The following is a 14995-nucleotide window of genomic DNA, read 5'->3' on the forward strand; positions in this document are numbered from 1 at the left end:
TTCGAACGATTTGGCTCTTCGAGCAGCCTGATTTCCATACCTAGGTGGCTAGAAATCGGTTTGGCAAAGTCCAAGCTTTCCAAGATTCCCAAACTGTGCCACACACGTCTTGGGTGTCTTGATTATTCCGGTATTCCGAGAAAGCTGTTTCCTTCCCATTAAAGGGGAAAATCCCCTTTTATTTGAAATCTAATTCCTTCAGAAACTCTGGGTACTTTGTGACATCCTTGCAGGCTCTCACTAAAATCCAGCGGTACATAGGAGTTAAGATCACGAGTTATTCTTTTTCCCTGCAAACGCTCGACTAATACCTGTAGCTTTCCTTGTGTTGGTTACTTATTTAATACATTTGAAGTAAAATCACTGTATGGATTTATTAAAATTCATTTTAAAAGAAAAATGAAGCTACCTTTTGTCACTTTCATATAAACTGTACAAATATTTTAAGAATTTAAAAAAATAATCATAAATTTCAAATGCCACGACCAAAGGCACACCTCTAGATCAATGTTTGGGAATTTCGAATCCACCAACAGTCCAGTGTACAGTATTTTGATACATATTGAGTAATACAGGAGACAAATGTGTACTTTCCAAAGGAAAGCTCAAGGTATCTTATATTCAATGTAAACATATAGCTCACGGATATATAATGTTATTGTTTTATTAGCATATAATGTAGGGGATTGTTTTTTTAAAAAATAAGGGATGTTTGGAGGAAAATTAACGCTGTCCTAACTAAAGACATTTTATTATTTTAAAAGAATCGCCCTAAGGTGATTTTGCTAGTTTTTAAAAATATTTTACATGTTCTAGCCACATTGAATTTCATTCTTTAGGTGAAACCTATCTAGTGCAAGAAAGCCTTTAGACATAAAAAGAACCAGCACGTGCAGTTTCAACACATTTTATTATATTTCTGTATGCATTACTCTCAAAACATCTCACAAGAAATGATGAAACCACTTAAACCTTCAAATAAAAAATCTGAAACAGTTTATGCTCACAATTGTACATATTTATAGTTAAGAAACATTCTTTATAAATACTGTTTCCTCTGTAGCAAGTTAATACCATAATTTAATTACAAATGGATAAATATGGTAACAGGTATTTACAGAAGGAAGGGTGTTATTAGGGAAAAGCTAACGGCACGACGTTTATTTTTCCTCACAATCTTCCAAACAGGAACTAACAAATTGAACTTGCAAAAGCACTAAAACATCACATGTAAACCCAGCTAACAGAAAAATACATTCACAAGCGTTGTTGTTGGTGGTGTGTGTGCGTGTGTGTAACAGAATGGAAACTTTGGCACAGTTTTTCCCCCAGTCTATAGTTGAATTAAGTTTACAATCAAGTTGCCTCTTTAAAAGGAACACAATATTCATCATCACAGTTACAAAAGAAACCATTTTCTTCCACGTTACTTTTTTTTTCTCAAATGGCTGAACTAAAAAAAGAAAAGAAAAAAAGTCCATCACTTTTGGGGGGTGGGCATGGGAGGAAATCAATCCGTAGTTTACAAATGGGACGAACGTCTATACACCAAGAATCCAATAAAACTTCGTTTACCACCTTGGAGGAGGAAGGAGGAGTCCTCTATATACACAGCTGGTCGGGACGGAGGGTGCTGGGGCAGAGGGAAGGAGGCGGAGGGGGGGGGGGGGCCAAGAAAAGTTTAGCTCTGGCGGATTTTGTTTTGTTTTGGAGGCTCTGGAGGGGGGTTGCTCTCCTCTGCTCCGGAGCCACTGAAGTTGTTAATCCTTTCGCTGGTTTAAACCCAAACCAAACACGATCCAACACCTTCCCGGCGTGGCTGCTTCTTCCTCCCCCTCGGTGGGAGGGCAGGCGGGAGGGCCAGAGCCCAGCAGTCCGGCAGGGCCCCTACACGTACCATTCGTTGAAGTTGGAGGAGAGGCCGCTGTGGCTGCCGCTAGCCCCGCCACCCCCGCCGGCTCCGTTGCTGCTGCCTCCCCCGCCGCCGCCGCCGCCGCTGCCCCGGTGCACAGCAGACACCGCCGCCGCCGCCGCAGCCGCCGCGGCCGCAGCCGGGGACAGGTTGGTGGTGCTCTGAGTCTCGGCGCTGGGGGACACCAGCCCCGGGGGGGTGGAGGACTCATAGCCCGAGCTGGCAGCCGGGGACGATTCGGAGCCCTGAGGGGAAGATTCATGGACCTGCAAAGCAAAGGCAACAAGACAGGGTGGAGTAAGTGTCCCCGTGCGCAAGGCACCCAGCCAAAGCTCACACCCCCCATCGCGGGGTAGCGCGCTCCCAGGGACCCACAGCTGGCCTCCTTCGCCAAGCAAAGGCTCCCTGGACTTTATCACCTGGTGGCGAGGCGGCTCCGGGTTTTGCTTCCCTTCCCACCACAGAGAATGCAAGCTACAGCCTTCCCCCAGACCGACCCCCTCAGAGCATGTCATCTGGCAACACTGCCCTGGCCTTATACCTTCATGTGCTTCCGCAGAGAGCTGGGGTGGGTGTAGGATTTGTCGCACATTTTACACAGATAGGGCTTATCTGAAGTGTGGACGTGCATGTGCTTCTTTCTATCGCTGCTGTTGGCAAAACGTCTGTCACAGCCTTCAAATTCACACTGGAAGGGCTTTTCTCCTGGAAGAGAAACAATGAGGATTTGGGTATAGTAAACAATCCACTTGGACTTCTCCCCTACTTATTGCACAATGGCCCACAAATGCCTGCCTTAAAATAGGGGTGCGTGGCAAGAATTGTATGTCCCCTCCTTTTCAATTTCTAATGATTTTTTTTTACCAAACGTCCGATTCACCAAAATGATTTAAAAGATTGATTGCCCTGTGTGGATTGATTTCTGATGGCGCCGTGATTTGCAGCTCTCAACTCATCACTTGGTTCCAGAGCAGACGTTTTATCATAAAATATAAAAAATATTGGGGCCATATCTTGCCATTGCTTTCTAAGCTGGACTCCCCAGTGAAACCAGCCAGGAGCTCTGCGTCAGAACTGGTGACACGACATGGCTCCAGCGAATTTACGGATTTTGTTTTTGTTTCAACTGGTGCTATCAGACAGTCGGCTCGAAAACGGTTTTTAAAAATCGAGCCGTTTGCACCTTCATATAAAATCCAGCATCCTGCCACACGATAAACCATTAATAAAAGAGTTAAAGCCAGACACATTTTATTTCATGGATGGATCTTCGAAGTAAACACACATCCGCTGGGAAAACTAAATGTCTGTAAAATACTCCATTTAATTTTCATTCTATTTCTTCACCTTCTTGCCAGAATTCCAAATGGTCAGAGTAATTTGGAGGTGAGAACACAAACATCCCCCCGTTTGGAGGGGGAGCCATTTAACATTAAATTCCATTAGCACCTAAATTGTTTCTTAAAGACATCCGCTCAGACACAATGACTTAAGTGCGGGCATTTCATGCAAATAAATTTCTCAAATTTTAAACCTTGTTAAAGCTCGTCTGGCACCTAGCACCATTCTTAACACTTAAGGAAACAATAGGCCTATAGATCTTACCCGTATTCAAGTAAATATTTATAGTCGAAGTTGCTAAAATATTTGTCCGTCTTTTATGAAATACTCTGGCACAATTCTAAACTGGGAGGAATAGTAAATGAATAATATATGAAGCAGGATATTGCGTTTGTTTTGTTATTGTTCAGCTAACGCAATTTACTACCAGGAAGTATTGTGTCCTTCTCTCATATCTGACCTGATTTTTTGTGTAAGTTTCTGAACCTCAACTCCTCTGCTACCTATTACATAATTTAATAAACTGTTGCAACGCCACCTTAAACCACCTCCTCACGTGAGACTTTAAAAACACTTTCTAAATTAGACATTTTATTGCTTTAACTCACACCATTTAAATTTAATGAAAAACATTCCCAGAAAGCAGCATTTCGCCGCTTACTACGAGCTATTGTATATTTAAAATACATAGGCAGGCACACACCGAAGTCCTATCCAAACGTGTACATTACTTACGGACAATATCTTATCGACACATATCACCATCCTACTTTAACAGCATTAATGAATAGAGTTCGCTTTGTATTTTACATTGAAACGGGAAGAAGTCAGTCACATCTTGACATATTTCCACATTCATAAATGACCACAGAAATAAATCAATTGGCAAAAATTAAAAAAACAAATCCGTTCACAAGGAAAGAACAGGAGAAAACGCCCGGTGAAAGGCAACAGCACGCTGACATGGAAGTGTTTACACCCGGGAGCATGTTTAAGTGCATTTTTAGACAAACAAACCATTTTTAAATCTTCGAACCCCCAACATAATTACCTGTGTGTGTCCTTTTGTGGATTTTTAGGTTTTCTGATCTGGCGAAAACTTTCCCACAGCCCGGAAAGGGGCAGGGGAAGGGCTTCTCTCCGGTGTGCACTCGGATATGATTGACCAGTTTGTATTTGGCTTTGAAAGGTTTGCCTTCGCGGGGACACTCCTCCCAATAACAGATATGGTTGCTCTGCTCGGGTCCCCCAACATGTTCCACCGAGACGTGGGTGACCAGCTCGTGCATGGTGCTAAAAGTTTTATTGCAACTCTTTTTGGGGTTGCTCAGCTGCTCGGGGTCTATCCACTTGCAGATCAGCTCTTGCTTGATGCACTGTTGTCTCATGTATCGAAAAAAGGCACCTGGGTGGTGATGGTGGTGAGCTGCCATGTTCATGCCCATATTCATATTCATGGGGCCATACTGGTTGTGCAGCTGAGCCGCCGAGTAGGGATCAGTCCTGGGGCTAGAGACCTGGCGGTATTGATCCGATCGGGCGAAGACCTCCCCGGGCAAACCCAGGCGCATCTGCCCGTTCAGGACATTTTGGGAGGCGTGGGGGCCGTGCTGGTCGTGGATGCCCGGGAAAAGGATGTGGCTCTGAGCGTCCGTGTGCGGGTGATGGAGGGTCCCGGCCGCAGGGCCAAAGATCCCGTGCTGACCGCCAGCCGAAGACGAGTCCCCAAAGCCCCGGCTGCGAAACAAGAAGTCCCGCGTGGAGTTGAAAGGCGCCCCGGAATAGGAGCTGACATGGGCAGCGTGGGGACCCAAGGCTGCCGCCGGGTAGCCGGGCGCCTGCGAGGTGAAAGCCGAGCTCTGGCCGGGAGAGAGATCGTGGGCCCCGGGGTTGAGTTTAAAAGCCCCCATGTGGGCTGCCGAGTCCACAAAGCTGTTCTGCGCCGCCAGGCTCAGCTCCCGGTCCTGCATCTCGGCGGCGGCCGAGTGATGGTGCCGAGCGAAAGTGCCCACTCCGATGGCAGGGAACTGGGGTCCGGCATCCAGCAGCATGGTCCTGCCGCTCCGCTTCCTCCCCCCCCGGCTGCTACTCTTCCTTCCCGGGCACACCCAGCAGCAGGATCCAGGGACCAGGCTTCCCCCCGCTGCACCGATCCGCACCAGCAGCCGCCGAGCGAGCCACCGAGAGAAGAGTCCAAAGCCAGGCGGAGAACCAAAGTGTATTAAAGGAGCTGAGGCGGGGGCGGGCGGGCAGGGCAGAGGAGGGGGAGCAGGGGGGGAGGGATGGAGGGAGGGGTGCGATCGCGCTGCCTTTCCCTGCAAGTCACGCGCGCACGCACATACACACACACACAAGCACACACTGCCAAGGCAATGTCACTGCCGCCGCCCTCCGCCCTGTAGCCCCGCAAAACCCCGCACCCCGCCAGGAGCTGGCCTCCTCCGTGCCTCCCTGCTCCCCAGCCTCGCTGGCTTCCCCCGGCTCCCCACTTTCTCCCCTCTGCTCTAGGCGGCTGGGGGGGGGGATCCTCCCCTCCCCCTTCTCTTGTTTTATGCCTCTTCTTCCCGGCTGAGCATTAGATGTGCCTCACGTAGTAAAACTTGCAGCCACGAATTCCCAGCGCGGAAAGGAATCCGACGCGTCTCTGTCCTCCCTCCTCTCTCTCCGCAGCCTCCCCGCTCTGTAAGTGGGGTCTGAGCGGAGGAGGGGGAGGTGGGGGCGGGGAGAGGAGGAGGAAGGGGGGGAGGACAGGGCGTACAAACAAGAACAACAATAAAAGAAGTGATCTCCCTCGCGGGGTCTCTGGGCCGCGCGCGCGCTGCGGGGGTGGGGTGGGGTGGGGGGGCTCAGCAGCGGGACTCGCAGAGGAGCTGGAGGGGGGACGTCCAGGGCTCGCCCGGTCTCCTGGCTGCGCCCTCAACGCGGGGTTTTATTTGCCTCCCGTTTCTCGCCTCCTCTGTTTATTTCGCTGGGCGCTGCTGCTGCTGCTTTTATTTCCCCCCCTCCCCGCCCCTTCCCCCCGCTCCCAGCCTCTCGCTCTGACTCTCTGACTGGACTGGCAGCGCCTCTTCCTACGCCCCCTTTAACAGCAGCCCGGTCATCCTCCCGGCGCCTGCTCATTGGCCGCACTGGCCTCTTCCATCCCCGCGTCCCCCTCCGAGCGGCTAATCGCGGCTGGCGCTTGCCCGGCTCCTTCCCGCCTCCCCCTCTCGCACCGAGCCTGGGCGGCAGCGGCAGCAGCAGCAGCGGCGCTGGACTCTCTCCCTCCCCACCCCCCAGCCACCCCGCCCCCGAGCTCGGCCACAGGGAGAGGCAGCGCGGGGCTGCCCGCAGCTCCAGCCAGCAAGTGCGAGCGAGGATGGAAACGGGGGTTTTATCGAGCCCCTTTTTGCTGGGGGAAGAGGCAGAGCCACCCTGCATTTGTTGTCTGGGGGGGGGGGGGAGCAAACCAGGCGCTTAAAACATGAACATGGGAGGGGGGGACGGACCTGCCAATACTGCCGCTCCCCTCCCCCTTTTCCTCTTTGCTACCAAAACAAATCCACCAAAGCTTCTAAAGGGAGAGAGAGAGAAATGGAACAGGGCATTGATGACAGTGCAATTTCATCTGGGAGAGGAAAAGAGAGAGAGAGAGAAACACCAAACAACAGTTATTGGGTCTGCTAAACCACTTGTCTAGAAGCCGAAGAATCAAACTGCATATGCATGCTCCTTTCAGGCCATTGGGTTTGATTTTTTTTTCTAATTTCTAACAATAACCCGCAACAACACAATTTGCTGTGCTTTAAAAGCCGTATTATTAGAGGGGAGGAATAAGAATAACAATAAATAATAATCAGAACAAAGCAGCACACCGAACAAGTCCGCTTCCCCTCCCCCTCCAGTAAATACATGTCTGGCCCCTGGTTGGGTTTGTTTTGTAGTGGCTGAAAAATAATCATGTTGGGGCGAGTATCCAATAAACAAGGCGCTTTAAAAAATAATATTTGTAATATTGACCTTTCTGCACTCAACCTGACGTTTACACTCTAATCATCTCTGTGTTCACCAGAGCGAATCAACCCAAAATGTAGTGATTTTTTTAAAGAGGCGGAATAAATACTATTACCAGCGACATTGCTGTCCTCACGTTGTGGTGTATTGCACCATATACAGCCGCTGTCAGAAGTGGACTTTGCATGGGTGGAGGAGGATTTTTAAAAAAACTCGCTTGATGGACAGACAGACAGAGAGATAGATTAGATGTGATGATAGTACCGTATCGAACTTTATGCGAAGTGAAAACAGCATTGCAAACTGCTTTTCTCCCCTGATTTGCTTACATTACGATTCTCCCCTCCATTAAATGGTTAAAAGCAATTAAAAGCCTGCCCCGGAACAAGCTGAAACATAAAAATATCGACGGGTTTATTACTCTTCCTAAAACGCGAGGGTTTTCTTTATGAATAACAGGAATTCCTTCTCATCTAAAATGGTCGTTAAAACCCACAAACTGTAAATGAATCTAGACACACTCGTCTGTTAGCTAAAGCCCGGAACCGTTCTTCCAAGCGGTCCCTTGGACGTGTCTTTCTACGGGAGAGTGCTGCTCCCAGAAGTTCTCTTTCCAGACTGCAGAATTTGTGCATTTGTTGTCCTCGTATTGACCCTGCAGCCTATGCGACCAGACAGCGAATAGATTATATTGTCCTTTCTCTACAATGTTCCGAAAAGGAGGATTTGAGGGATAGCTCCTGAATCAAAGGTAGGGAGTTAAAGCACAATGTGTGGAAGTTATACTCAGCGACGCTGTCTGCCTCGGGAAAAATCGAATAATCATGAACTCTGGTAGCCAAATATGCTTACTTATTTAGACCATTTTTCAGCAGAAGAGTTTAAAAGAAGATTCTGACTCTGAGAAAGGACGAGTCCCCTCCCCCGCAAAGGTCCGAGAAAAATACCGTGGTAAATGCATTGCATAGAAAAACAATGTTAACATATCCAAAATGCCTACCTTTTTCTTTCTTTCTTTCTTATTCACAGATCACCCTGCTGCTGTGTTCTGGCTCTGCGGCGTCAAGTGGCTGCATTGGGACAGTTCGGGGAGAATTCGTTAATTCCAGCCGGAGACCCCGCAGGCTGGACTCACTTTGCTATTCTTTCAGGGCTCCAGTTCTACTCTCTCTGCAGGAAACAGAGGAGCTGATCCAAGTTCAAAGTCATGTCGCCGTCCCCTCTAAGAAGTGCTTTATTTCTCTACGAACCGCAAAACCCCTTTCCCCCGTGTCACAGGGTGAAAAGGGAAAGAGAGAGAGAGGAGGGGGGGAAAACCTGCAATCGCTTTCAGGGGCATTGCCAGAAATGCAGACTTAAGCTCATTCTTTAGAGGGAAGAAAGCGGCCAGTCAAACTCCCTTCTAAACTGTTTTAGTGAAATAAGTTTTTCAACAGGTTTGTGGAAGTGCCCGCAGTGCAGTGCTGTCAGACCCGCAGAACAAACAGCCGCTTCACTGGGGAAACATATCCCTGTTTGTAAGTGTTACGTATTTCTCTTTAAATCTGCACAGCTCTTACTACTACCGATTGCTTATACAGCGAGGGTGCTAGCAAGGGATTTTTCCTAACTTCGTATATTGTCTTCGTCTTTTATAATCTTCTACTGCCGAGGTACCAACCTTTAAGAGAGCAGCTCACTGTTAGAATGTAAACTCAACTCGATTTTTTTCCACGAGATTGTTGTTTACATTGGAAGTGAGGAGTAATTGTATTATAAAAGTTGATATAGACCCGTGCATGGGTTGGTTGTATGAGGATGAATTTAAAGCTATATATATAGAGAGAAAGAGAGAGAGAGACAGAGAGAGAGAGAGAGATCGCCTTTAATATTATATAATATTAGGGTTAAGAAAATAGAATGCATTATTTAAAATAGAGATAAGGTGCGCAAATTCAATACAAAATCCGAGCTTTGTTTCCTTATGGAGCACAAAGAAGGAGTGTAAAGGAGGGATGCTCTATTTAACCAGAAAAGAACAGAGCAATTTAACAGAATCACTTGCACCGTTGTCTGTATCACAGACACTCATAAATTCAACAAGATCATCAACAGGATATTAAGTTGCAGGTTACCTTTGATTTTGCCGATCCTAGCCACTTCTAGGCCGTTCGACCTATGACCCGTGAAGACCACATGTGTTGTGTTGTAGCCTCCCTCTGTAAAACACACTTTGGAACAAAAGTTCTTTGTCAGAGTTTAATAGAAGTGTAATGTAAAAGAAAAGGGAAATAATGAAAATCTCAGCCAAAGTTGTAACTTTTAAATGCCATTTCTTAAAACCCACTACAACCTATAGGGAACCTACAAAGGAGCACCTTTCTTTCATACCATTAACATTTATTGTTCTCTCAGCTGTACTTATAAAAAAGTTGCTATATAAAAATGAATTTGCCAGTGATTTAGCGATGCAGAGTACAGTGGGGTTTTTCTTTAAAGAGATGAAGAATCGGCCAAGTAACAGCGAATACTTGGACAATCTTTTAACAGTAGTTATTATGCTACTGCATCGCACCGCAGGTTTATTTTTGTCACACCAGACACTCTGAATCTCCTACCAGCCTGCAGGAATATTTTTATAACAGTAAAAATAAAAAATCCAAACCCCACTAAAAGCAAGATGTTAAACACGAATGTGTAATTTTACTGACACACCTTTTTCAGATGGAGGTTGCCTTATAAATGCTAGTGACAGCAGAGCAGCTCTGCAATAAACTGCACTATTATTGCGATAGACTTTGTAATACAATTTATGCTGTCATTCATAAATAACAATGCCATATGGTAACCATATTGCTTATACAAGTAAAGCCGTCAAAATGTCACCATTTGATTTATCTCAACAGCTTCTTCAAACGTTGATGTACAGATACAGAGAAAAATACGCCCAAATTTGAACTAAAATTAATAAACACTGTGTCATGTAAAGCACTCTTTACTATTTAAGAAAAGTCTTAGGGGATATATCGGACTATTAGAACTATTACATGGATTTACTAATTGCTAGTGTATTGAAAAGGACTGCTTTTAAAGTTTTGTTGTCATATAAAAGTATATTTGAAATATAATTGTAGTTCATTCGCCATATTTTATATGATTCAGTGTCTTTATTTTTTCAAACAATATTATCAGTCCTTTATCACAAAAGCATTGTGGACTAAATGGCTACTGTTCAATTAAATACGTTCAATGTGTAATGTACCATGATGATGACTTCTACCTTCATTTTGGATATATGAAAAAGAGGCTATGGAAAGTTGGCGTTTATTGTTAACAGCTGAAATTTAAAAGAGACCCAGCATGTGTAAACTATATCCAGTTGAGCACTGCATCGGGTGGCGGGGTGGGGGGGATCTGGACTCCCAAAATCTGCTGCTTTTTATCTTTAGGCCATTTCACTCCCATGTGTTTATGCGAGAATATATGACGTTTAATCTTAAACCCCCGCACTGTAGTGTGACCAAAAGTAAATCCAAGTCTCTGACTTCTTTGTGGTAATCCAAGAAGTCCTACTTTTGGAAATCATTGCCAAGAGCGTCCTCTCAATGACTGGACTGTACATTCCACATATACATCTATTCTGTAGCAACAACCAGTTCGATGGCATTTTCACGAACTTGCAATACCACCCAACACAACCTGTAACAAAAACAGGCATGTGTAAAGAGACCCCTGTTTTGAAACAAAGAGAAGGACCTGTCTTGTGTACATATGCCATTGTTAGTGCAATGTACAAACAAATCAACCTTGGCTTCTTTTATTCTTCTATCTGAATTTGGGGAAAGTGATGGGGTGTGAAACAGGGTATGTGAGCGCATGGGTAATCTTCATGTCAACAAATACTTCCCGTTTATTAACACATATGTCTTTGTCAGGGCTCTTTCCCCTAGTGCTCTTGGTAACAAATAATTATTACCCAAGATACGGCACCCAGAATGGGGTTGCGACTCTTTCTGCATTCACATCCTTTTCTAATAAGAGTTTCTGAGACTATTGGTGCGTCACCCTTGAACTCTGAGGACTCCACCATTATTAGTGTGAAGAGCCTACCATAGAATTAATACTTGAAACTCTTTCCAACCTGAGTCTTCCCTCGCAGACACACTCTGTCGTGTTTTCAATATCTTGCCTGTCAGAAAATAAACCTGCCATAAACCACGCCTGGCTGACTATAGGGTAATTTACGTTGCCATAAACATGGATTTTCCATTCTGTACGTCTTTTCCCCTTAGATCAAGAACAAATCTACAAACAAATAAAGTAAAGCTGCCAGAAAGCCTTCCCGTTCACGTCCCTTATCGTTTATTAATTGCCTACACCCTTCGGAAAGAAACTTGTATCTGTTCAATAATTAAGGGCGTGCAATCACGCGTTCTGCGGCAGCCTCTGTGAATACAGCCTTACAAGGCGCGAGGTAATGGAGCGGGGAGCACCTTGCAGGAGGAACAGGAGGCCGGCTTGACAGACACCACTGCATGTGTCCAAACCTTGCAGAGGTTTAACCAAGTTTGGTGCTGAGGAAAGTTTGGGGGTGTCTTGTTGACTGTTTTGCTAAAAAGGAATCTAATGTGTGTGTGGGAGGGGGAGGATCTACTTTAGCTTTCCTTTACTAACAGGTTTTAAGGACTTGTTGAGGCAAGCTTTAATTGTTTTCTCATGTTTATTGTTCCCCAGAAGGTTTGTATGTTATAAAATATTGTTCTCTTTTCCCCTAAATATCAATAAGATTTGCATTAAAGGCGATTGACTATAAATGGTGCTGGTGCTCATTAGCATATATTTACATAATACAACTACCAACAAAATATTTAAAGCACACATTAAAGGCCAAGACAGATGTATATTTTAAGTAGAATATTTTAAAAAATACTTTAAAGAATACTTTTCTTTGGCTTTTATAAACGGCCTTCTGGGCATTTATTTGAAATATTTATATTGGACAAGAGATTCATCCATTCAGGAGCGTTTAAAGGGACTTTCGGGTTTCTAAAACTCTCTGGAGATGGAGCTGTGCCTATTTATGTACATATGTATTTGTGTATACTCACGTAGACATGCTGTGTTTGAGTGATCTTCTGTGTACTCTCACACACATACATAAATAAATACAATATAAATCTTTACGACAATTTAGGCCTGATATTAAATCATGTTAGTAGTCATAGATAGTCATTTGACTGGTTTGAATTAATATTTTTTTAAATTCCAGCGTCTAAAATCAAAGTACCCGAGTAATTGCCTACATATTCCATGGTTTATGTTTACTCAGAAATTGACGAGTTTTCATGAGATTATTTAAACCTCATTCGTTTATCTTTTTTTCTATCGTTTAACCATAACATATTTTCTTTATTTTACAGTCACCATAAAATGAAATTGATCAGAGGGATATATTTGAATTAAGACATATTAAATCGATGACAGATACATATCATGCTGTGTTTAACAAGAGTTGTACAAGGAGGCGTGTACAAGATACCGCATAGCTGCGATACTATTATTCACGTTTACAGCTTCTCCTCCATGCATTCACCCATTAAACCATTAAATCTCAAGTAATTCAATAAAACGCAGTGCTTAGAATTTTGGTAAAAAGCTATTTTGAAGAGAAAGAGTTTTATTGCACAATAAAAACATCAAGCAGACCATTTTAAAAGCAAGGGATTGTTTATTTTTGTTCTTTTCTTTTAACCCGACTAAAATCCCAGAAGATCTTCATACAGTGCTGACGCTTTCTAGAGGGGGGTTCCAACACTTTTTGCAGGTATTCCTGTGTGACACAAAGCTACAATACCGTGTGATGCGCAAGCCCCAGTCTGAATTAAGGAAATGTAAAGTGAACTGTTGTTTCTAAAGAGATTATGGTCCAAATTCTGCTTCCTTACCCAACCTTAAGCTGGAATGGCAGGCTTTTCTTAAACACATGTACAAACTAAACAGACAAACTAACCCGAATTACTCCTTAATAGATAACATTTTTGTCAGTTGGGTTGGATACCCTGATCTAGGATGACACAGTTTTCACATTGATCCTCAGTTCAGGTTTTCTCTCGTCCTGTTAAAAAGGGGAGTTTCTTATTTATACATATAGAGAAAATTGAAGTTTCCGTGCAGTGTTTTCGTTTATTTTATTTCTGGGTCTAATGATTATTTCTTTCCACTTAGCTTCCCACTAGAGAAAGCAAATTATACTCGGTACAGAATGTACACCAAATTTAGCACCGATTATAACAATAATAATAGTTCTTACTAGTTTATATGTCGCTGCTGCAGAAGACGGTAAACTTGTTTTATTTGGTTTGCAGAAGAATTTAGCATTCTTGTAGCTCACAAAGATAGGAACATCAACCTTTCCTGTTCAAAGGATAGACTTATCACTTTTATAAATGACTAAGAAAAAGTTAACAGATATCCAAGAAGCGAATTATGTCTCAACTTCGCTTAATTTTCGAGGATTTGTTTACAGTGTTCTCCATCTCGGCCAAATTACGCAAAAGACATCTGAACAACACAACGTTTCAGCCAAAAGGAAACTTTCAGTATTTTCTTCGACTGTTGTGCACCTGTTTATAAAAATCGATAAGACTCTTCCCTTCAGAATATTTCACAGATTGTCCACAGAACCAAGTTCAGAAGGTCTGAGGCTTTTAAATGTTAAGAACCAGCATCATGGAATTTATCTATTCTGTCTAACTTTAATGCTCTAAAAGAAAAAAAAAAACCTTAAGACCCATCTTTATTTTTTATCTAGTGACCTCATCAGCTATTTTTATTGAAACGGTGAGAAATGATGGAGCGATTTAGAGGGGGTGTTTTTATATAAAATATGCTGTTCGTGGGTCCTTTTTAGTGCTATATGTAAGGGAAAATGGGTCTCGCATCCTCTTGTATCATTCCGGTCACCTTACCTGAGCCAAACAGAGCAGTTATTTTGCCCGATGGTCTGTGAATAGCAAGCGTTCTAAATCTCTGTATAAAGCTTGACAATACACGTTGGGCAGACCCTTCCAAAACTGGTATGTGCAAGTGCCTGCTACTTTATTTGTAACGAAAGAAGTAAGTTTTAAGATACGCTGCTTCTGCAGTTATTGTCTCAAATAATGTGCTTTGTTCTGTAATCAGTCTTAAAGAGTGTAAATTTTGTCTTCCAGTGCTGCATCAAGACATTATTTCCCCATAATTTAACAATCTCATGGCTTGGCTTCTTTAAACAGCTGCCTGCATAACTTGTTCCAATTGGCAGAGTTGTTCTGAACAGAAGAACAGAAGAGTAAAAATGCCTGCAGCCTGAAAATAAACACAGAAGCACATTGCTGATGAAGCAGAATGAGCCATAAGGGGGTGTGTGTGTGTGGGGGTTGTTGTTGGTTTTTTTTTTTTTTTTAAGTTGTAAAAATCTTTTTCCTGGAATGGCTGGGAAGCCCAGCGTCCCGTGACTGAGTAAGTGTGTGAGAGAGCGTGTTTGATCCCGGGGCCTGATTACTACGAGGCGAGTAACCGGCATGAGTCGCTCGGCTTTGGCACGCCGGCTGGCACTCGCCGGTTCAGCGCGAACTTTCGGCCAGCCCAACTTTGGGAAAGCAAGCAGAGGGGGCTCGCGCGTAAGGGCGGGTCCCCGCTGAGCCGCCGGCCTGAAAGGGAGCCAATCGCGCTGCCCTGGCCTCTGCCAATCACTCGGCTCCCTCCAATCCCACCCGTGCCATTTCCAAA

General features: G+C 44.4%; 1 protein-coding gene and 1 long non-coding RNA gene across 2 annotated transcripts; one reads left to right on the plus strand and one right to left on the minus strand.

Annotated features, from left to right (window-relative positions):
- Positions 1–891: 891 nt before the first annotated feature.
- Positions 892–5960, minus strand: ZIC2 (Zic family zinc finger 2). Its single transcript, XM_075918753.2, has 3 exons — positions 4305–5960; positions 2454–2617; positions 892–2178 (listed from the first exon to the last, which is right to left on the minus strand). Exons 1-3 carry the CDS (start codon positions 5302–5304, stop codon positions 1888–1890), a joined length of 1455 nt encoding a protein of 484 aa, XP_075774868.1. The 5' UTR covers positions 5305–5960; the 3' UTR covers positions 892–1887.
- Positions 5961–7391: 1431 nt separating this feature from the next.
- On the plus strand, positions 7392–12100 carry LOC142827071 (uncharacterized). Its single transcript, XR_012901461.2, has 3 exons — positions 7392–7997; positions 8276–8763; positions 11518–12100. It is a non-coding gene; the product is annotated as an uncharacterized LOC142827071 (long non-coding RNA).
- Positions 12101–14995: the final 2895 nt, after the last annotated feature.

This window comes from Pelodiscus sinensis, chromosome 1 (genome assembly GCF_052426305.1).
Source record: "Pelodiscus sinensis isolate ZL-2025 chromosome 1, ASM5242630v1, whole genome shotgun sequence".
NCBI classification, from domain to species: Eukaryota; Metazoa; Chordata; order Testudines; family Trionychidae; genus Pelodiscus; species Pelodiscus sinensis.

What these genes read in the sequence shown, in the direction of transcription:
- ZIC2 (XM_075918753.2), bottom strand. Translation starts at nt 5,304, where the DNA reads ATGCTGCTGGATGCCGGACCCCAGTTCCCTGCCATCGGAGTGGGCACT. An exon ending in CCACAAAAGGACACACACAG is followed by an intron (nt 2,618 to 4,304) that starts GTAATTATGTTG and finishes TTTCTCTTCCAG; the next exon opens with GAGAAAAGCCCTTCCAGTGT. An exon ending in CTCTGCGGAAGCACATGAAG is followed by an intron (nt 2,179 to 2,453) that starts GTATAAGGCCAG and finishes TTTGCTTTGCAG; the next exon opens with GTCCATGAATCTTCCCCTCA.